Source organism: Ochotona princeps, chromosome 3 (genome assembly GCF_030435755.1).
Source record: "Ochotona princeps isolate mOchPri1 chromosome 3, mOchPri1.hap1, whole genome shotgun sequence".
Classification (NCBI taxonomy): Eukaryota; Metazoa; Chordata; class Mammalia; order Lagomorpha; family Ochotonidae; genus Ochotona; species Ochotona princeps.
In genome coordinates, this window is record NC_080834.1 from 74,891,924 (window position 1) to 74,916,096 (window position 24,173).

The following is a 24,173-nucleotide window of genomic DNA, read 5'->3' on the forward strand; positions in this document are numbered from 1 at the left end:
AAGATCTTTTTAAAAAATTAATTAGTTAAAAGAAAAGAAAAGAAATGACCTGGAAAAGCAATAGAGGATGGCCCAAAGGCTTAAGACCCTCCTTCTGGAGACCTGGAAGAAGCTACCTGCTCCTGGCTTCAGACTGGTCAGCTCTAGCCATGGTGGCCATCTGGAAAGTGAAACAGTGGAGGATCTTTCTCTCTGCATCTCCTTTCTGTAAATCTGCCATTCTGATAAAAATAAAATAAATCTTATATATATATATATATAAGATTTATATATATATGGAATGTACAAGTTTTATTTGTTACAGGAAGCTGCAAAATTGAGATAATTTTAGAATAGAATTTCTCAACACTTTTCATTGAGTCTGCTCAAGAGATACCCAGTGCTGACTGCTTCATTTAAGCACCAGAGAACCTTTTTCGGTGCCAGTATAAAATTTATTAAAATGTTCTCTTCTTTGTGATTAGCAAAGTCTTGACAAAGTAAGACAACATGAAAGAACACATCATTGTTATATGCTAGTAACCTGCTTTTATGAAGCAGTTTGGTTTAGGTTTTTTATTTATTTATTTATTTATTTAATGTGTTTTTTTAATCATTGTATTGACAATGAATTTTACCTTTTTAAAAATTATTTCATTCATATAAACTGAACAAATGTTACCCGTTTCAATGTAAAATTTTAGGAGCATAATGATACCATAATGGAAATATTTCAGTGTTAAAAGATCATTAAGAGATACATCACACAATCATATGATTGATGCCAGTGTAGCATATGCAGGAAGGGGAGAAACACAAAGAGATGCATCATTATTTCCACCAAAAGCTGCAAACTGAAGTATTGGTAATTTTATAGAACTCTGAGGATATATTTATCTTTAAAATACCAGAAGAACATATTTTAACTTTTTAAAAAGAATTTATTTTTACTGAAAAGTCATACTTACAGAGAGAAGGAGGAGAGACAGAGAAAGATCTTCCGTCTGCTGGTTCACTTCCCAACTGGCTGCAACAGCCGGAGCTGAGCTGATCCAAGGCCAGGAACCAGGAGCTTCTTCTAGGTCTCCCACATGGGTGAAGGGTCCCAAGGCTTTGGGCTATCCTTGACTGCTTTCCCAGGCCACAAGCAGGGAGCTGGATGGGAAGTGGAGCAGCCAGGACATAAACCTGCATCCATATGGGATCCTGGCACATGTAAGGCTAGGGCTTTAGCCACTAGGCTAATGTGCTGGGCCCATATTTTAACTTTTATGTCTATATTTTCTAGCTGTTACTGGGCATGATCCATATGTATATAAAGCAACTCTACACCATCCAGGATATGTTTATACTTCATCAAAAGATAAAACAGAATCATCAGTTATTTGTTGTAATTTGCTCAGAGCCCCATCTGGAATATGATCAAATCACCCAGGCACTTTATTTGTAGATGAAGATTTTCAAATATACCAGAAGTAGAGGGAATAATATATATATATATATATACAGTAGCATTATAAAAACGATTCATCTTGGTTCAGCAGTTATTCTCACATTTGATTCATATTCCCCTGACATTGTGTTGTTTCATCCCGTCATATTTCTCTTTGAAAGTCTTATGAGTATGGAACATTTTCCTTGTTATTGCAATACTATTATGCTTAAAAATTTTAGAATAAATTTGGAAAACTTTCCAAAATTAGAAATTTGCTTGTGTTTTTATAGTTGTAGAAGTACTTGGAAATACTTTTTAAAAATTATTCACATAATTCAAAAAAGCAGTTGGGTTTGGGAATGAACGATCTGAAACAATTGACTTAATTGAATTTTTAGAAATTTTTAGAACACTCTACGACACGGAGTGATACCCAGTGACTGTTTATATAGTGCTTTGTGAAATATAAACAAAAGATGTCATTTGTTTCTACATTTCAGGGACCTAAAAAAAGTAATAATGTATCTGAGAGTTTTATTCATTAGCAAAACCAAGTCATTTATATTATGCTGTAAGTAAAAATACTTTTCTTGCCGCCACTCAGTAATAATAGGGAAGAAATTAATGGCTATTAATTGCTAACCCAGCTAACAAAATGATATGCATTTAAAATTTATACACAAGCATAAAATCAAATAATCATTCCTTTGTATGTAGTATTTGCATTTTCTTAGTAGTATCTGTTAGTTGCTTGCTTTTAGGAATCCATGTTTTATTTATTTTTTAAAGTACTATTAAACAAAGAAACTTAATTTTACAGTGTGGGTTATGATGCCATTTGTAATCTATTTTTGAAGTGCTTTAGACAAAAACATGGAAATTGGTTAAATCAGTTTGTATTAGGTCAACCTATCAGTCAAAGATGTTAGTTTAAGTGGAAAGTAATAATATAATGAAAAATAAAATAAGGTGGATTTGGAAGTGCTTGTTGCCCAAAGGATTATTGCCCAGAGTAATAATAATAGTTATGATCTAGAAAATAAGCTCTAGTGTTCCAATTGTTGAAAACATTTGGAAAAAACAGAATTAACTAATACCTTGATTGAGTGCTGTCCTAAATATGCTAATATTCTTTGTGAACCATCAAAAATGATATGTGCTCTGAGTACTGTCCAGACTTTTTTTTTTTTTTGGCTGTGAATCCTGCCAATGCTATGCATCTCATGAAATCCCACAGTTATAATTTGAGAAATAATAACTTACATGAAAAGTGCTGTACAGTTACCAAAGATTATATTGATTGCATTTCCACTGTAGCCCATATATGATAGAAAAGGAAGGGGACGTGAAGGATGAACAAGAAAATTCAGATATATTCAGAATTATGAAAGATGATGGAAGTGATATTCAAGAAGATTCTGCAACAGAGGAGAAGTTCTACAGTCTGGATGAACTGCATATTCTGGACATGCTAGAGCAGGTAAGCATGATTTAAACAGGTACAGCTTTGCCTTCCCTCCTCCAGACATGGTCCCTTGTTTACCCTGTCATATTTTGAATAGTGTACCTCTGAAAAGATCAGTGCTTTAGGCTATCAGGAGGTGGAAATGCTTCCGTTTCGTCCTCAAAGTACTTGCTGGCCAGGCCTGTTGAACAGAGCATTATACCTTGCAAAGGCATTTTGAATACCACACATAAAAATACCAGCACATTCCACTAGACTAAATATCATGAGAAAAATATTTTTTTTAAAAAAAGCTGCTTTAAATTATTTTTTAATTGAACTAGTGTTATGAAATATCAACAAAAAATACTAATGTACAACATTCTCTTTTCTGGTTACGTTCCTTGCAGTAGTTACCACTTCAAATGAAGGATGTGAAGAGGGATATTACCATAATTTAAGTGTTCAGTAGAATACCTAATAAATCAAAGTAAATAGTAGCATTTTGTCTTTAAAAACAATTTATCCACCTATGAGAATTCATGATAACATGTTCTGTAGTCCAGAAAAAAGTGTGTATGTTTACAGGAGCAGTCACATTCAAAGATAGAGTTACTATGGATGATTCCCTGATAGTATAGTAGTCATGAAATTATTATATTAATATTTCTATTCTCTAATTAAAATATTAGAGTGTGTGTAGTTTAATTGAAATAAGGTAGTCATAGCTTTGGACATAACACTAAAGGTTAAATACATTACCTATGATTTCCAGCCAGTGGTCATAAATCTTGAGCATAGAAAATGTTTAGAAATGTTTTGAAAATGTTTAATCATTTACTGAGTAATCATTTGGCATCCCCCATCCACTCCCCGTGCCCTCCCTCCTTGGTGGATTCCTCCACCTAGTTACAGTATTACAGTTCAAATTAAGTCTAGATTCTTTCATTGCAATCATATACCAAGCACACAGTCCAGCATCTTATTGTCCAGATAAATTCAATAGTTTCTTAGGGAGACCTTCTCTGGTCTGAAGGTAGAGCTGATAGCCGCACAATCAATAATTGCAAAAACTTGGAAGCAACCAAAATGCCCATCAACAGAAGACTGGATGAGAAAGCTATGGTTCATTTACTCCATGGAATACTACTCAGCTATTTAAAAAAATGCAGTTTTTTTTTGTGGCCAAATGGGCCCAACTGGAAACCATTATGCTAAAGGAAATGAACCAATCCCAAAAGGTTAAATACCACGTTTGCCTTAATATAAGATGAAAGGATGTCAATCCGAAAAATAGTACCTATAAATTGTAATATTATTTCAACCTCAAACAGCCTGTATCTAATGCATTAAGATATTGTGATGTAATCAGTGAACATACAATTAATGTGAATCAGACTGCTTATGTTCTACATCAAAGAATTGTAAAACCTAATATACTTTTTTATTATTATTAATTATTTTGCATTATGTGACAGTTTCATAGGCTCTGGGAATCCCCCCCCCCACGCCCCTCCCCCCTGGTGGCTTCCTCCACCTTGGTGCAGTATTACAGTTCAAATTCAATCAAGATTCTTTCCTTGCAAACATATACCAAGTATAAAGTCCAGCTATTTATTGTCCAGATGGGTTGAACAGTTTCTTGGGGAGACCATTTCTGGTCTGTTGTTAGAGCTGGCAGAATATCATCCCAGTCAACCAAGAGTCCCGACATAACATCAACAGCAATTTGCAACATTATGGAATTGACATGGTTGTGAGTAACCAGTGTGTTACAAAAAAAAAAAAAAAAAAAAAAAAGAAAGCAAGTTCTTAACCACAACCTATGATTAGCCCATTGACATTTCAGTTTTAGTTTTATATACAGAACCGACTGCTATATACCTTAAAATGGCTATAAGGTACCATTCAGCTGTCTCGTGTCTATTTCATTTTAGTATTTAGCCATTTGTTGTGTTGAAGTATAATTTTGCTGATCTTGGCAGATTTTAGGGTAATCTAGACTGGCTTGTAAATCTAACAAGACATTTGTCGACAATTAAGGTGCTGAACATTTTTTTTGTATTTATTTTTTTATTATTATTTTTAATTCATTAATTACATTGTATTATGTAACACAGTTTCATAGGTACTTGGATTCTCCCCACCCCTCCCCAAACCTTCCCACCATGGTGGATTCCTCCACTTTGTTGCATAACCACAGTTCAAGTTTAGTAGAGATTCCCCCATTGCAAGCATATACCAAACATAGAGTTCATCATCTTATTGTCCAGTCAAGTTCAACGGCTTCTTAGGTATACCCTCTCTGGTCCGAAGACAGAGCCAGCAGAGTATCATCCCGATCACTTAAAAAATCCAACATACCTTCAGGTGCTGAACATTTTTTTGTTTGTTTGTTTTTCTTTTGGGGGGGGGTGTGCAGGGAAATCCCCAACACCATGGTGAGGAGTGACTAATCTTTGTGTCCCACCCAGCGAGGCATGAGCCAATCCACGCCAGCTCTTTCCTGTCAGATTCCAGGCTCTACTTTTTGTTGTTTGTCTATTTATTTTAGGTTTTTTTAGTTTGTGTGATTGTTTGTTTGCTATGAGGGGTTTTCGGGGCAATCCCGATGGTCATCGCGAGAGAGGGTGGGGGTCCAGAGGTGGAGCCAAAAACCTAATATACTTTTAAGGCCCTAAGCTACTCGGAAATGGGGTGGAAGAACAGGGAAATCTTCCATCTCCTTAGAATGTGTGAGGAAGACGTAAAGTATAACCTACCAGAAACATAACAGGTAATTCATAGACAACAGACTCGAATCAGCATTAAACAATAGTTAAATGACAAAGACATATAGGGTGAATCAAGAGTGATCCTGACAACCTCTTAACAGGAGGTCATATGCACAGAGCAGGGGGGGACCCCAAAGTGGAGCAGGTGGACAGGAGGAGGCTTGTATGCCAACCCTGAAGACACGGATCCTCACTGAGGTATTTGTTTTTAACAAGCCAAGATTTATTAAAAAGTCAGAAACCTCCACAGCAGGAAGGGGAAGGTCCAATGAGAGGCAGTCCTGAAAATTTGGTCCAAGTAGAGTCTCTGAAGCACAGTTTTGGAGAAAGAATAGAAGAGCAGCTAGCAGTCAGAGGGCGGGGACAAAACTCAAAAGTCATCCTATCTAGGTTGCTCAAAACAAAAATCAAAGGGGTGTGATTGGTAATTTCTTTATATCCTCACGATAAGCTAAAAACTTAAGGTGGAGGCACTGCCTCTGCTATTCTCTTGATAAAACCATAGACTCAGAAGAAAAGGGTGGTACTTTTATCTTGTTAAACACACCTTCTGGATAGAAGCAAGCATCTTGTAGACTTTATAGACTCCCCTTTTTTTCTCATCCTACAGGCACCTGACTTCCAGCGCTTGTTAGCTCATCTAACTGTCCCATTTCCAACCCTCAGAAGAACGGGCTCTAACTGATGTGGAGCAGTGACTGGCTGCTTCATGTGAAAAGGGAATGTCTTTGAAGGGCATTCTTCCAAGGGTTGTTCCAAAGGTCCCTGGTATATAAATTTCTTCAGGGACATCATTTGGAGTACTGCATGGAGTTTGATGGCTAACACAAAGCTTAAAGCCTTACCTTCTTTCACAGTTGAGAGTCTCATCTTTCAAATTTCAGGAAACCAAATGGAAGCTTCGGTATCAAAGAATGAAGAACCTTAGATGTAAAAGAATTGACAAAGGTTTAAACCAGTTGATCAAAGTTAGACCTGAGCGTTTTAACCAGAGCTATAGAGTAGATCTAATCATGGATGAAAACTGACTTCTGTAAGACCCAAATTTTGAAAACAGTTAAACTCAATGAAAGGCAGCAGAAAACACGTGAGCTACCTATGTAGTTATACTTTACCAAAATGTTGCAATCCTGTAGTCTCAGGAAAATGTTTAACCTAGAAGACAGGGTCTCTAAGCATAGTGCCAACAGTGCATCATTAAAAGACATACATATTTTTGAGACTCACATGGATTATGGCAAGATTAAAACTAATTATGATTTACAATAACTCAGACATTTATGTTAATTTAGGAAGTGCAGCTAGATTTCAGAGGCCTTTATACATTTTAGGAGAGTGACAGAGAACTCTGTGGTTTAACATGGCATATCGATGACCAGAGAAAAGAAGAGTCTAAATAGGTAGAGAAACTTTTGTAATTTAACAAGTGAGAAAACAAACTCTGAATCAAAGCAGTTAAGGGTCCCCACCCTTGTTTAGGAAAAAACTGAAGATGGAAAATAGCCCTTTGCTGGGTCTGGTCAGCAGTTAAAACAAAAATAGTACTTTAAAATGAACCTGTTGTATGATAATGTTTTTTCAAAACACTGACTAAGGAGTTGGAGTAATGAGACAAACGACCCTTTAGTAGGCAGGGCTGGCTGACACCACATGCTGAGCCTCAGCTGCTAAACAGATGCAATACTCATCCAGAGACAGACAGACAGACACACACACACACTTCCTGATGGTTAAGGTGAAGGAGAGGGGTTAGTGAACAGAACCTGGGCAGATCAGGTCTGAGTTGACACAGAAAGCATGAGTCAGCTGGTAACTTTATCCACTAAGTCCACTTTAAATAACTCAAATATCCATGGTTGTCTTTGAGGAAAATACATGGATGTTCCTTATGTTCAGCAGGGTGTCAGTGGCAAGGTGTCTGCAGACTATGGAGAAACTGACAAAGAGAGGCTTGCTCGTCAGCAGCAGCTTTACAGATTGCATTATCAGTGTGAGGTAAGTATTTTTCTGAAGGAAGTGAGAAGTATTTAGTATGTTAAAATTCATAATATTTTAATAGTACTTTTATTAATAGAGTGTCTTTTTAAAGAAGACGATTTGTTCCTTTTTTTCGTTAATATCTGGGGACTTGAACAGAATGAACTGTGAAAATGTATTCTTTAAACAGGATTTCAAAAGACAGTTGAAAACAGTAACTTTTCGATGGCAGGAAAATCAAATGCAGATTAAGAAGAAGGACAAAATTATTGCATCTCTTAACCAGCAGGTGGTCTTTGGAGTCAATAAGGTTTCCAAGTAAGTACAAATCTTTTGATAACTTTTGAAAAGAAGGAAAATTCTGTTTGCTCTGTGTCTTTAGCAGATAATCTCTCTTTGGCCACTAGGTGGCATTGAGACTACATGACGGAAATGCCAGCCACAGACCTGCACTTGCTAAGGCAGCGTTTTCCTTGCGGTGTATGTTAAACAAGCAGCTGCGCTGTCTGTATATCAAGCTTTTTGTACATTGCCTGTACAAGTGTAAGGTAATAGAATTACATGAGGAATATGATTAACTTTCATGTTATAGTGCTAGTTTGGAAAACTGACCAATGATTGGCTATTGGTTTCTGAAGAATACCTCTTCAAAGACACTTGGGATTTCATTTAATTCCTGAAAAGAAATCAAAGTCCATGGTGATTCTGTCCATTCCTACTAGTCTCTTTTCTGCTGAGAGCCTTAAATATTTAAATACATAGGATTAAAAAAATTAGAATGAACATACAAAAATAAGTGAACTAAATTATTCTTTTTAAATTAATCACTGTCTCCTACTTAACCCGTACCCACTGAAGCAGTAGCATAGTTTGTAATATGTTAATTTAGTGAACACTGATGCCACAAAATTCCAGTTTTCCATGAAGTCTTGTTTAAAATTGGTTATAGTTCCTAGATATGTAATATTTGTTTTCAAACACTTTCATTGTGCCTAGTAGGATTAAAGAGATTCTTCAAGTTAAGAAGGAGGTAAGACCGTAGGAAAATTTGGACAAATTTAACCGAAAAACTGTACTTCAGACTTCAAGACTTTGTATTTTATCCTGGGAAATGATGACCAGTCTGGAATATATCTCACAGCATCCAAGATCAGAATAGCCATGCCATCAATATAGAGGAACGGCCACTCTTCTTCACCACTGGATGATGGTGCTCAACTCTAACATCTGGCTGATATGCCCTCGTTTGCTGTGCCAACAAGTAGACTTAAGAGAATGGATATGTCTTTGGCAATGAACATTCAGTATTGAATATCTGCTCAACATTTATCCAGTGCCTACTGTGTCAGAATCATTTAAGACCCAGGGTAAAAGATACCAAGATTTGTGAGACCTTTATTATGAGTTAATGGAGTGTAGATATTAACATTTGAGGGTTAAAATTATGAAAAACAGAGCTGAGTTTCTAGGTCCATCAAGCTGTTGTTGCTGCATTCATCAAAGCTGCTTTCTTTACAACTCCAACACCTTGTATATGACACAACAGACAAGGAAAGAACATGCCAAAGGATGAAAGAAAACAATATGTTGACTAAAAACATTGAAACTCAAGGAACAAAATGATAAGTTCCCCTGTTTCTGCAGAAGCCATGGAACTTCCAGTGAGCACAGAAGATAAAAATGAATTAAGGGGGAAAACTGTTCCTCTTAGGTGAAAAAAAAATTAAGAAAAGGAAAGTACAATAATAAAAGCATTATTGAGAATCCCTCTTTTACTGCAGCCAAACACCAGCAGTCTCCTGAGGATATCAATGCACTCTGGCTCTCCCAGTTCAGTTTAGATAGCAGCCTGTTCCCCTGTCGGGCCATTGTCTTTGTACTGACCAGGTAACTGATCTCCCAGTACTACCATGTAGAAAGAGGTGGCATTCCAGTCCTCCAACAGAATGTGCCAGTACCCAGCACCAATGAGGCTTAACAAGCCATTGTGATCAGGATTAATAAGTAGTAGGTTTCATCTCTACTATCCCACACATATGCCATGAGGAGCCAAGACTGTGGCCCTAGAGACTAGTTGATATTGGCAATCCATGTAGCGTGTCAGCTGTTTCTATAGGGACACCACAAAAGTCCATTCTGCAGCAACAAATTTATGAGTCAACCATTCACTATTTCTGGTGCCATCCGATTCCAGCAGAGAACTAATCTTATGTTCCTCTTAGAGGCAAAAAGGCAGTGTGACTTGGTGCTAATGAGAAGGTGGACCCCAGTAGGAAATGACCTTCTGTATCTCTATTAAGACAGTGTGAGTTAGTCTCTACTTTTGCTGGAACACTGTTAGCTGGGTGTTCAGTGTGACACTGAAAATACATACTGGCTCTACCCTTTTAGGTAACAATTCAGAGAACTGCCTGTTAAAACTAGAAAGATTATATTGAACTTAGAGTCTGATGAAATCCAAAATATGTGAGCCACAATAGAAAACATGCATCATACCAGACTCCAGGAAGATCAGAACTTGAACGAGGAAAGACTAACAAATCTCAAACTTAGTTATTCACATGTCAGAACAACTGCAAAGATTTTAAGGCAACAGTCATGAAGACATTTCAACAAAATTTCTTAAATGAAAAACTAGAAATTATCAGTGAGGGAATAATGTTTTAATAAAGATGGAAGCAATGACACTAAAATCTAAAAATTATTGAGATAAAAGCTTGCTGGATATAGTCACAAGTTGCAAGTGGCAGAGGTTGAATTAGTGAACATCAGAAGAATAGAATGTACTCAATCTAAAGCATGAAGAGAAAATACCCTGGAAAACAATTTTAAAAGGCCGTCTCTGAAACCCATGAAGAAATAACAAAAGAGCTGACATTCTTATTATCAGGTTCCAGAAGGAAAGCAGAAAAGACTCAGAAATATCGAAGAGTTGACTAAAAGCTTGCTCCAATTCATGAAACACATACATTTACAAATTCAAAAACTGAATAGACTCTAATCGTAATCAGTACTGACCCAAATGAACAGTACAAAACCAAACAAAAACTAAGAAAACTTGTGAAAGCAGAAAGACAGAAATATTACTTATGTGGGAGCACTAATTTGAAAACCAAATAGATTTTTCATCTGCAGACATGGAGACCAGAATGAAGAGGTGTATTACTTAGTTACTGAAAGAAAATAGAACCATGAATCCTCCATCCAGCCAAAATAACTCTTAACTGTTAAGGAAAATAAGAGTCTCGAAGGAGAAGTGCAAGAATTGGTCTGTAGCAGATCCGCCCTTAAAGAGAAGCTTTAGCAGGTTCTCTGAACATAAAGGTATTGATAAAAGAAGCTTGGAGCTTCAGAAAGGCGAAGATAAAAATGAGTAAGAGAAGGAAGATTTACAGGAGTTTCTTCTGCATCTCACTAACTTCTTAAATAATACTTGATGATTAAAGTGAAGATTGTAACACTATGTCATTTGAAATTCAGTGTGTGCCAGGAAACTAGAACAGTACATTTAAAATCAGAATAAAGTAACCTGAATTAGAGTAGGGTTTCTCTGTACTTTAAGTAGAAAAAAGGATAACTGTGTATGTTTTATACCTAGTGCAACCACTAAGGGGTGGGAGGAATCCCAGTACCTATAAAACTGTCACATAATGCAATGTAATTAATTTAAAAAAATAAAAAAATAAAAAAAGCAAATACACCTGAAAAAAAAGATATGCTCAAAAACATAGTAAGTTAAGATAGAGAATAAAATGCTCAAATAACCCATTAGAAAGTAAGAATAATCAAATGTCATACTTAAGTCGTAACATATCAATAATACTTTAACTATCAGTATTATAAGTATGCCTGTAAATACTCCAGCAAATAGAATTTTAAAACAAACAGAAAATATGATCCAACAATGCGTTGCTGACAAGAAACTCACTTTAAACAGTATAGATAGATTGAAAGCAAAAGCGTAAGGCCAGTCATTGGCCATGCGGTAAAGATGCTCATCACTCACAGGGGAGTCCCTGGGACCAAGTGCAGCTTCTGTGCTGAAAGTCCAGGTTCTTCCTAACGCAGATGCTGGAGGCAGCATTACCAATTAATTATGGCCCTGCTGCACACATGGGAGGGCTAGAATGAGTTCCTCACTGCTCTTCAGCTTGGCTCAGTAGATGCAATTCCCTTTCATTTTCGTGACTCTGAAATTGAAAGAAAAATGTAAAAGCAAGATTAAAGGCAAAGACTACCATTCAGACAATCAAAAAACAAAACATAACAAAAAATAGGAGTGACCTCTCAGATTATCAGAATAAAGAAAGCTACTGGGTATAAAGAGGAATATTAATAATATTAAAATATCACCCACTAGGAAGAAATAAGAATCTGAAGATTTATGGAGCAACAAGAGAACCTCAAAATACAGTTAGCTAACTTCAGACCAGAAATGGTCTCCCCAAGAAACTGTTCAACCCATCTGGACAATAAGTAGCTGGACTATGCTTGGTATATGTTTGCAAGGAAAGAATCTTGATTGAATTTGAACTGTAATACTGCACCAAGGTGGAGGAATCCACCAGGGGGGAGGGGAGGGGGAAGGGTGGGGGGATTCCCAGAGCCTATGAAACTGTCACATAATGCAAAATAATTAATAAAAAAATACAGTTAGCAAAATTTAATTGATCTAATAGAGAAATGTACAATTATGATTCACCTACAATTACAGTTCAACACTTCAAACCCAAACCCTCAGTAAGAAACAACAGCAACAACAACAAAACCCCAAAACAGGAAGATAAAAAAAAAAAAACCTCCAAGTATTGGGAAACTGAAAAACATGTGTCTAAATAATCAAAGGAGCAACTTTAAAAGAGAGAGAAAATAGGGGGCTGGCATATAATGTAGCAGGTTATTCTCCTGCTTGTAATGTCATCATTTCATGGCATAGTGCTGGTTTGAGTGCCAGTTGCTCCACTTTCATTACAGCTTCCTGCCAGTTCACTTAGGAGGACAGAAGACAGCCCATGTCCTTGGGCTCCTGCCACCCATGTAAGAGACCAAGATGCCTTTCCTGGTTCCTGGCTTCAGTCTGATCCAATCCTGACTGTTGCAACAATTTGGAAAGTGAACCAGGGCATGGAAGCTCTTTTACTGTCTGCCTCTCCCTCTATCTGTGTATCTCTTCAAATAAATCATCACTTTAAAAAATGTAATTAACTTAAATTACAATATGTCACAATTTACAGCTCATAGCTAATGTAATGCTAAGAAGATTGATAATACTATACACATTAGAAAATCTTCAAATGATAATTTCTCACTTTGCAATCTCATACAGAGACTCAAAGTAAACAGGAAAAAAGGCAATGGTAAAGATTATATTTTAAAATGGAATTGAAAACAAAACCAATAGAGAAAAATCCATGAACTTAAAAGAAAAAAAATTGTTTAAACAAGATTAATAAATCCTCAAAGCAAGACATTAATACTGTAGCCCAGAATGAAATGTTGGTATCAGTACAGACCCTCCAGTCACCTGGGAATTTTGCTGAGGGGTAAAAGCCTCATACATTGTATGATTCCATTTCCATAACATTGTAGCAATTATAAAATGTTAAAAATTGGAGGCAAGTATTAGTGCTTCCATGTTTATAAGGAGGATATAGTAGTGGAAAAAGTGCAATTAGCTCTAGAAATAAAAAATAACTTTTTGTCATAGCTGTTATGTCTGTGTCAGTCTACCTTGTCATTACCAATATCTTAATTATTATAATTTTGCAAAAAATTTTTGTTGGGAGAAATTTGGGAAAGGGTATGTGGAATTTCTGTGTAGAATCCAATTATCTCAAAAGTGTTTAACCTTTTATAAGAGTACATATAACCAATAAAACTATACTTAAAATAGATTTTAAAGAGTAAAGGGTACTTTTTACTGTTGTGATAAGGGAAAATTTTATTTATTAAAAGAAAAAGATGTTTAAGACCCGAGGCATTTAAGACTAAGTAGAGTGATATGGGAGAATAAAAGTTCAAACAGAAAGGAGATCATGAGCACTGTGTGCATTCTGTCGTAAACGTTCAAGCCTTTGATTGTTTAATTCATTTGAAATATTTCCCAAGAGTAAATACCCTCTAGCTGTGAATGTTAATTTCTTTTATTTTATAATATGGGGTTTTATTAGGGAGGAGGAAATTCTTTTTGCTTCCTCCTTAAGACATTACCATACTATCAGTAAGTGGCACATATTTATTGATGTTAACTGAAGCACTGATAAAGATTATTTAAAAGTGGCCTGTTTTACAGAAACTTCATTAAGCATTTAATAAATATCAAGCTACACCTGTCAAATAAAATCCATATGATAAACGTTATAGCCAGTTATCTTGGGAATTTTTCTCTTTTATTTTAAAGAGCTATTAGAACCGAGATGTTATGGTTGCGTGAATTTACAGTGGTTAGTATCCTATCTGGATAACTTACAGCTGCACCAGCTTATCCTCTGTTGTTTACTAGTTCAGGTATTCTGAATTCTCCATTAGTTGTATCAAGTCTCGTCACCCACTTTAAACTAGAGATAGACAATCTGTTGAAATAATGGAAATATACAAATTAAAGAAAATATCAATATTAGAAATTTTACTATTTGCTGTTCAACTTAGGGTATTTCTGTATGCTACAGTAATAAAACTTATATCTCTTATTTGAAAATATAGCCTCTTTGTATTGACAGAGTTGATTTATTTCCACTGCATTCTTGGTCCAACCAAACATTGACTATAAGTCTCTGAGGCATTCAGGAATCTTAAAATAAGAGAGCGTGGTCTAGTGACACCCAGTGTTCCACTCTCCAGCCATACAGAAGTGATTCTTTCAGCATTCGGCATTCCAACCTAGGGCTATCAGAGAACTAATGAAACATGTATTTTGCTAGAAATCTTTCTATACTAATGCTAATTTACAGGTTTATGTAAAAACCTGACAATGAAAAACACAGTGCTACAAGATAAAAATATTACTGAAGTGCTGTGTGAATGAATGTGTGTGAACCACAAGTTATTACTTTTAATTTTTCATGAAATTTTTTAAACGGATCTCTTGTTAATATTTTCTGAATTTGCTTTTCTTTTTCACGATTAAGTGATGTAACTACCAAGTTGCTTGTAATTTATAGTTTTAATTGTTTGCATACAGCCTCATTACTTCTATATTCAAGATAGGATTTCTTTCAAAATTAACTTTGTCTTTCGTAGTTTGCATGACTTGATGTACTGTTTCTTTTAGGAACTGAATGTTCTTAACCTCACTGTAGGCTTAGAAAGTCAAGAAATACCAGCTCTGTACTTGAGTGTGCAAAGTAAAATAAAGTTGGGGATTTATTTTTTTCTAAATGTTGAGCTGGAAGCTAAAGATAATACTTGCCTCTTTCCTTTTTTCTTGTTCAGTGCATTAGAACTTGTTTCCCCTGTTTGGAAATGAGGAAATCAAATATGAAAAACCACATTAGAAATTTTACAATGATCAGGTGTAGGATTCCAGCTCTGTTTTCAGACTCAAGGTGTCTGACCTAAAGTGCAAATGCTTAGTTTGCTTCCCAGCTGCAAGTAGATATGTTCTGAATGTGTTAGTGACCAAAAAACATTCTAACATTTTATGACTTTTATATCTTTGTAGATTGCAGCGTCAAATCCATGCTAAAGATAATGAAATCAAGAACCTTAAGGAACAACTTTCCTTGAAAAGGTACAAACTTAGCTTTTTCTTTGGTTGGGGCTATTTTTCAAACTCTGTTTTCACTTCAGCAGATTTGCAGTTGTGTGGCCACGTCATTCTGTAATTTTCAGCATGGTATTGAACCTATTCATAATCATGTGAGAACAGTGGATATAAACCAGAAGCGTCTTATCAAAGGTGGGAGGCATGGTTACCTTAACTCTGGCCCCGGGAAACTGCTGAAACAGATCGCATTACCAAAGTTAATCTCCCAAAAAAACTTCTGTTAGGGACTAATGCTTGGGGTTATTATTTGTTTATCGCAATCAAAATTATAAGGTATGAGTGCTTTTTCAAACTGGCTGAGTTTTATTCAGATTGACCTGATTTTATTTGTGGGTGGTTTTTTTCCCTTATAACAGGTTTTTGAGATACAATCAATATAGCATAAAATCCACTTTGTTAACATATAATTTATTGCTCTTTCATATAGTCACAGTGGTATGCACAGTCACCATCATTATTTTTTTCTAGAACATTTTGTCACCTCTCAAAAAAACTTTATATCCATTGAAAGTCTTTCTCTAATTACTGTTCCTAGAACAGTCAGCTTATGGCAACATTGGTGTACTTTATTCGCCCGTTGTAAACGTTTCATGAAGTGAAATCATATGAAATTTGACCTCCTGTGATTGAGTCCCTTGATTTCACGCATGTTCTCTAAAGTCAAATAACATGTGTCAGTGCTCATTTTTCAGACTTATTTTTATTAGAAACTCAGATATACAGATAGGAGGAGACAGAGAGGAAGGTCTTCCATCCGATGATTCACTCCGCAACGGCTAGAGCTGCGCTGCTGCAAAGCCAGGAGCCCAGAGCCTCTTCTGGGTCTCCCTTTCTGGGTCTCCCAAATGGGTGCAGGGTCCCAAGGCTTTGGGCCGTCCTCGACTGCCTTCCCAGGCCATAAGCAGGGAGCTGGATGGAAGTGGAGCTGCCGGGATTAGAACCAGCACCAACATGGGATCCCAGTGCATGCAAGGTGAGGACTTTAGCTGCTAGGCTACACTGCCGAGCCCATTAGTGCTCATTTTTAATGGACAAATATTATGCCAAAGTTTTGTTATGCCACCTTTCATTTTTAATAAGAGTGAGCATTTCTGTCTAATTTCACATTTTGTTATTTAGCTACCAGAAGTGATGTTGTTTTTCAGCAATAAACTTACATATCATTTTCTGGCTCTTAATAAGCATGTTTCATATCTTGGGTTTATACCAAAGAATGCAATCCCTGGATCATCACTGTACTTTCTATTTAACTTTTTGAGGAATTGCCAAGCTACATTTTCAGTAATACATGTTGGATTATTTGTTTTAATTGTGTCTCATGAAAATAGTATAGTATGTTGGTTATGATTTGTAGTTTTATAAGTAATCATGTTGAGCATCTTTTCATGTGCTTATTGACATATGTGTATATTCTTGGAAAAATACATCTGTTAAATCCTGTACTCGTTTTTAAAATTGGCTTTTCCCTTTATTGCTGTGTTTTGAGAATTTCTGATATGTTCTGGATACAAATCCCCTATCAGATCTATGATTTTCAGATTTCTTTTGTTCAGTCAGTGAGTTGACTTTTGTTTTCCTGATGATATCATTTAATTAATGATTTTAAGTATTATTGAAGTACTATTTCTTTCTCATAAGCAAATTTTACAAAATATTTAATGGCTAAATAAGCCTTCTTATTGTTGCATTAATATATCTGCTTGAATATTTTGGTTTTCCTTTTCTTACTAAGAATATTTACCTTAATGGTATTTACAATATGCTGTTATTAAGAATTCTCACTAATGTTTGTTAGCTCCTCCAGTATTACAGGGGTTTATAATAATAAAGCATGGAGGATGCCTTTTATGGTCATCTCTATTATAATGCTGTGTTTTCAAGTCATTGTTTTCATTAAAGATAGTTTCATTTGTGCTCTAGAATTCAAAGTGTTTGATAGAGTAAAAAAAGAAGCTGTAGGTGGCTATTTTCCATACTACCCTGCAGAACCAGTACTCTTACTACATCATCTTCTTTATCCATCCTCAGGCTCTAAAATATGTTTTCGTTCTAAGGGATTAAGTGTGAGCTTTGAAATAAGCAGTAAAGTATTTTAATGCAGTGACTCCACTTTATGACAAAACCAGTAAAACCTACATAAGTGCTATTGTTGAGGTTGTTAAAAAGGCTTTTATGTAAAATGCATTAATCATAAAAATATCTAACATGTAGTACTTCTATGGCAGAAATAAAATGCCTTATATGTATTACCTGAGTGGAATTTCATAACACATCTTTTAAGATAAGCAGTAAAATTCTCTCTTCTTTTACTTGCCGTCTTAAGTTAGGCTGCTAGAACAAATTGTCATTGTGTGGTTTATGAACAACTGAAGTTTATTTCTCATATTTTTGAAGGCTGGAAAGTTCAAAACCATAGCACTACAGTTTCAGCGTCTGGTGAAAATCCGTTTTCCTCTAGATTACCATTCTCACTGCATTGTCACATAGTAGAAGGGATAAGATTACAAAGATTGGCTGTCCTTAGTATAGTGTTGCTGATTCTTTAATGATCCTATGTTTGTTTCAGATCTCAGTGGGAAATAGAGAAGCATAATCTGGAAAGCACGATGAAAACATATGTAAACAAACTGAATGCAGAAACCAGCAGAGCCCTGACAGCCGAGGTAATGAGGAAGGTTTGGAGGGAGATGAGAGGAGGAATCTTTACTTGAATTCTAATATGGTAAAGGACTGGAATTTTTTTTTTTTTAAGTGAAACAAGCCATCCTAGGACGAACTAGGAAAACACAGCTCAAACTTGGGTGCTGTTTTGACATACTGTGTATGAATACATCAGTTTTTAATATTGTTTTCTTCAGTGATTTCAGCAAGTTAGTCTATTTCAGTCTGTATAACAAACATGAACATCTTTGGAAATGCTTATGAAATAAATTCATTAAGCCACACTTGTCAGAATAATATTTCACTGCTGCTATAACTTCTCCTTTCTCCTCGCCTTCCTATATAGATATTCCAGAGGTTATATATACATTAAAAACCCTAATGTCAAAAACAAACTTACTTTCCAGACCCCAAAAATGTCACCCAATTTCTTCTAAGTTAGCTTAGACCATCACAGCTAGGGTCTCTCAAAAGAAACATGATTGTATCTTGTGTATGTAATTTTTATTTATAGATAACCAAACTTGGTATACAGTAAGATTCACATTTTTGGAGAGCTCGCTGACATAAAAGCATTACACACCTTCCCAACTCTGTCAAGGGTAAGCTGTGTTCTGTAGCAGAGTAGTTGGAATTTTGAAGTCCACAACCAAGGAGTGATATCTAAACACTGGAGAACTGATGGGACCCTGCTTGCTTTAGCAAAAGAAAAAGCTCAGATTACATGAAAATTTAGAGTTGTACACTGTCAGGAAGTTTCTTTTTGCTCCTGTTAGTAATTTTAGAGTGGAAGAATTTACTAACACCTAATTCTGTCCATGAGTATAATTTTTTAGTGAATATGGAGCGATTAATAGCAAAAAAAAATGGGGGTGGTGGCTAAGGGAACATCAGTTACAATGTGGAAAGAATACTTCTCATGTTAGAGCTGTTACACCTTATGATCTCCAAGGACACGCTTAAACTAAAATATTTTTTCATATCTTCTGATTATGTTTTATTAGCTCTTCAGTGATGGGGGACAGAGGAAGAAGTTGATATAATATTTGTATACTTATATGCTTCTATTTATGTATTGTATATATATTCTTTTGAGTGTTCTCAAACTTGGCTGCATACCTGAGGATTTTTAAAAACTGAAGTGCCAGACTATATCCAATATCAATTAAGTTAGAATCTGTGAGACCGAGGGACCAAGGCATCATTTCGGTTTCCAAGATGATCCTGTATCTGTGTGTGTATATATATGTGTGTGTATATTATATATATATAATATATATTTATAATATATAATATATAATATATATAATGTACACACTACATTTATGTATTTGTTTATATATACATGCACACATTTAGAAAAATAATGTTCTAGAATGTTTTTAAAACCAATAGCCATTGAATACTAGATTACCAGAATTGCATTGGGAAAAAAAATTTGTATTGTGTCAGGAATGATCAGAAAATCAAAGTGCTGTTTAAAGGAATTGAAAGCTTAAAATTTAGTTGAAATGATTGATAAGAGGATATTCATTTGCAAGAAGGATGCTTTCAATTTCATTTTCTCTTTCTAAAAACATCTGTAGGTATATTTTTTACAGTGTCGAAGAGATTTTGGCTTGCTTCATCTAGAGCAGACTGAAAAGGAGTGTCTCAGTCAGCTGGCCAGGGTGACTCACATGGCGGCCAGGTGAGCCTCCCTCCAGCCTGCACAGATTGTCACAAGAGATCCACAAGTGCCTTTCAGGCACACATAAACTGTGGTTTGTCATATCTATATATATCATCAAGGAACCTTCATTTTGTTAAATTTCCAAAGTCATTTAGTTACTTTGATGTTTATATTTTATTGCTTACACCAAATCACCGAAGTCGACTGAGAACTGTAAAAGCAATATATGAAAAAAGCTGTGTATGAGGTATAGATCACAAGTCACATTTCATGAATATGAAAACTTCATAAAATCAGATGGATTCTAACTGGAAAACTTTTTTTTTTAAAAGATTTATTTTATTTTTATTACAAAGTCAGATATACTGAGAGGAGGAGAGATAGAGAGGAAGTGGAGCTGCTGAGATTAGAACCAGCAGCCATATGGGATCAAGGCGAGGACCTTAGCCACTAGGCCACGCTGCCAAACCCTGGAAAACTTTTCTATTTGTCTTCTCTGATAACTCTTGATTGTAAACACCTCTGAAATAAGTTTAGATAAAAATAAGGGCTAACATGAAAATTCACTCCTTAGAATTCACTCCTTATAGCTTCCTGTTTTGCTATAGAAGAGTAATTTTCAAACATAAATTATTAAAAAAATGTGGCACACTGCAAACGTAAATATTTGCTCTTAGAAATTGTTATATGTTGCCAGTCTTTAGTAATTTCCATGTGTCTTAGTACTCATTTGAGGTAATTGATGGCATGGAGGTACTTTTATTGTTTTGTATTGTTTACATATGTCAGGCCATGTAACAGAAATCTGTGGATAGCTGTGTGTTACCTAAAAGCAAAGAGATTGATTATGTATCTGCTTTTCTACACCAGCAACCTAGAATCACTTCAATTAAAGGCTGCAGTAGATAGTTGGAATGCCATCGTGGCTGATGTTAGAAACAAGATTGCATTCCTTCGGGTAAGTCCTGAAATATACTTAGAATAAAATGATGAAATGTTATGGGTGGTGTATTCTTAAGGAAGACATCTAAAATTAAAAGCAGTCAATAGAGGAATGTAAGGGAGAAAATTTTCATGTATCAAAGTTGATGCTTTACAATTGAGATTTATTACTTTTAATGCTTATTGATTGTAGAGATCTTTTCGATCCTTATTCCAGAAAATGATTAACTCAAAAATCGTCATTCATGCCTTGTTTTCCTAGAATTATAAGACTAGCTGCCCTAATCAAAAATAAATATTTTGAGATCTACATTGTGATGTAGTCAATTAAGCTGCTACTGGAGTACCCAGCATTTCGTGTTATAGTTCTAGTCTTGCCTGCTTCACTTCCAATCCAGCTTCCTACTAACACACCTGGGAAGCGGTAGACAACGGCTCAGATGCTTGAACCACTGCCACTCATGTAAGAGACCCAGATAGAGTTTCCGGCTCCCAGCTGTAGCCTGGACCAACATTGGCTCTTGCAGCCATTTGAAGGATAAAGTAGCAAGTGCAAGATCACTCTGATTACTTCCATAGGGAGGACATGTGAATGGAAAAAAAGAAGGATAGGGAATAAGTGCAAATCTTAAAAGACCAAAAACTTGAATGAACCAGCAGAAAATTTTTTTTCAAACAAATGAACCAATCTTTAAGAAGTCTTACATTGGTCTTGCTAAGGATATATTTATAAAAGTAAAAGGAAAATCAGCTAGGTTTGTAGTAGTTTTTAATCCTAACTTATTTTATGTAACTTCCATTATGCAAAGTAATTAATTGTTAATTTAATAGAATTAGGACCATTTAATAAGTTAAAGATTATCTAACATTTAACCCACTGAGTATTTGTTAATTAACTTAGAGTCTTTTTTAGAAAAGATTTATTTATTTTTATTTCAAAGGTAGATTTACAGAACAGAGAGAAGGAAAAAGAGATCTTTTATGTACTGGTTCACTCCCCAAATGACTGCAAAGGCTGGAGCTGAGGATATTTGGAGCCAAGAGCTCTCTTTGGGTCTCTCACATGGGCACAGGGGCCCAAGGACTGCTTTCCCAGACTAGGGAGCTGAATTGGAAGTAAGCAGCCTGATATGAACTGATGCCCATATGGGAGACTGCCACCCGGCCTCTAATTTGGAGTCTTTTATATTTATATGTTAAGGTTGATATATAATGTTGGTTATCCTGTGATCTCAAAACACTACCAGCAAAAAAACGATTCAGTTTTGAATAGCTGCTTTGAAGCGTTGCAGATTTGTCCAGTTTCCTCCTTGTGGTTCTTGTTGTGTCCTTCGAGTCTTGTTCAGTCTGCTGTAGTGATGCTTATCATCTCTCTTGGTTTATTGAAGTTTTGGCCTCCAAAGATTTACCACTTATTCTCTATCCTTGTCTTCTTTCATGCACATGTCCTCTATATGGAAGTCTCTATTGATTTTTTTGTAAGACTATTTTTCACAATTTGGTATTTGCCAAACAATATAGTAAAGTGAAGAAGGTATAAATGCCAAAAATGTTTTCATATTTTAAGATTTATTTTCTGTATTTGAAATGCAACTTGGAGAGGTATTGATGCACAGAAGAAGGGAGAGGGCAGGACGAAAGGAGAGAGTGAGAGTGAGAGATACCTTCCATCCACTAGTTCACTCCTTACATGGCTGCAGTGGGCAGGGCTGAGCCTGGCTGAAGCCAGAGGTTTCATTGGCATCTTCCATGTGTGGGCAGTGGCCCGAGCACTCAGGCTGTCTCCCACTGCTTTTCCAGTCTCAGTCGCAGGGAGCTGGATCAGAGGTGGGACAACTGGGACTCAAACCTGCACCCATGCAAGGTACTGGTATCACAGGCATTAGCCTTACCTGCTCCATCACAACACCAGCATGCCAAAACTGTTGAAAACGTGTTGTTGAGCTTCCAGGATGTTCATCTTGTTTTTAGCAAAATTCAAGGTATTAAAACATATGGAGCTGGAGACACTGAGAGGTATATAGCCTTTGAGATAAGCACAGTATATTTGTTTAATAAGTATTCTCAAAAGTCAGAAGTTTCTTTTGGGATTTTTCTTTGTGTGTATTTGTACAATGTAAAGAAATACTTGATTTTTTTTTTTTACTTTTTTGATAATAGAGATTCCGATTGGAGTATGTGGTCTTTTATTGTGGTTTTGATTCTCATTTCTTTAATGCTTAGTGATTTTGAACGTATTTTCAAATATTTGTTGGTCATTACTATGTATTTTTTGAAGTGTGTGTTTTGGTCATTTTTGCATCTTTAATCAGATTATTTTGTTGTTGAATAAACATGTGCATCTAGTTTGTCTCTCTGTTATAAATAATTGTTTTCAAATTTATTGGCCAATATATTATTTGTGGCATCTAGAATCCTGTATATCAGTGGTTCCTGATTTGGAGCTGATTTCTAAAATAGGTTAGGCATCATTAAAAACTTTTTATGTTGTTTCTAAAATATAGTGAGGATCATTGCTCTGATGTATTATTCAAAGCTATAACAAGTATTCTCATATGCTGTTTCTTTATATTTGATTGGGCTCTAATACATTTCTTCTTCTTTGCTAGACACAGTATAATGAACAAATCAACAAGGTGAAGCAAGGATTTGCACTAAGTACTTTGCCTCCAGTCCAGCTTCCACCACCACCACCCAGTCCTGAGATACTGGTAAGATAACTTTTAAACAGTGGCCATCTTCATTTTGGTAAAACACTTAGGGCTCTAAAACTGAGCATAATGAGAGTGTGTTTTCCAAAAGGGACAGACACATGTTGTAAATACCAGTGGTGATTTTGTCTACACTTGCTGGTCACCAAAGAATTCACTTAGTTGGCTGGGTCAGTGAACGTAATACACTAGGTTGTATCACTGGATTTTAGTTATTCATTTGTTCTTACGCATTGTATCAATTTTACCTACATTGAAAGATACAACTGGTAAATATACAGAATTTCCAATGTCTTCATGTTACTAACAGATGACCAGAAGTTCTCAGGAGAAAATTCATACTTACTCCTGTACTTGAGACTTTTTCCTTTGTTTTTATGTACTAGCCTATCTCCAACAATTCAGACAGCTTCTACTGGCAAGTGCATCATACTCAGGTAAACTAATCTGTCATCTAACACAATAATGCCATCTAACAAAGTAATCGGATAAACTTATAATCAGAAATGCGCACACGCACACACACACACAGTGTTTCTTTGTTCTCTTGATTTTTCTGGAATCAGACCAACCTGCATCAATCTTAGCCGTCTATTATCAGTGACACAGCTGGAAAACAGCTGCTCCTCCAGCCCTTTATCCCTTTGGATAAAGGGGTGTGACCTACCCAAGCTGGATTAAGTATGGAAACTGACAACTAGACTCTGTGGTAGTTAATAAAAATGCTTTTGCAATAATCTGAAGGATGTGTATATATCTTTTATGCTTCCTAATGATTTTCACTGCTTGCTCAAGCTAATAGTTGTGTTCAAT

The 24,173-nt window shown here is 35.7% G+C and overlaps 1 protein-coding gene across 8 annotated transcripts in view; it reads left to right on the forward strand.

Annotated features, from left to right (window-relative positions):
• Positions 1–24,173, forward strand: part of DZIP3 (DAZ interacting zinc finger protein 3) — a 71,327-nt gene that overhangs the window by 37,960 nt on the left and 9,194 nt on the right. For 2 of the 8 annotated variants that reach the window (XM_058661846.1, XM_058661841.1), the window contains 9 exons: positions 2,732–2,894; positions 7,529–7,627; positions 7,800–7,927; positions 15,270–15,338; positions 17,941–18,037; positions 19,622–19,725; positions 20,578–20,665; positions 23,259–23,360; positions 23,747–23,797. In XM_058661846.1, the coding sequence (XP_058517829.1) occupies positions 2,732–2,894; positions 7,529–7,627; positions 7,800–7,927; positions 15,270–15,338; positions 17,941–18,037; positions 19,622–19,725; positions 20,578–20,665; positions 23,259–23,360; positions 23,747–23,797 (901 nt within the window). Of the gene's footprint in view, positions 1–2,731; positions 2,895–7,528; positions 7,628–7,799; positions 7,928–15,269; positions 15,339–17,940; positions 18,038–19,621; positions 19,726–20,577; positions 20,666–23,258; positions 23,361–23,670; positions 23,798–24,173 lie in introns of those variants that run through there. The other 6 variants (XM_058661849.1, XM_058661845.1, XM_058661844.1 and 3 more) reach the window with 6 other exon arrangements.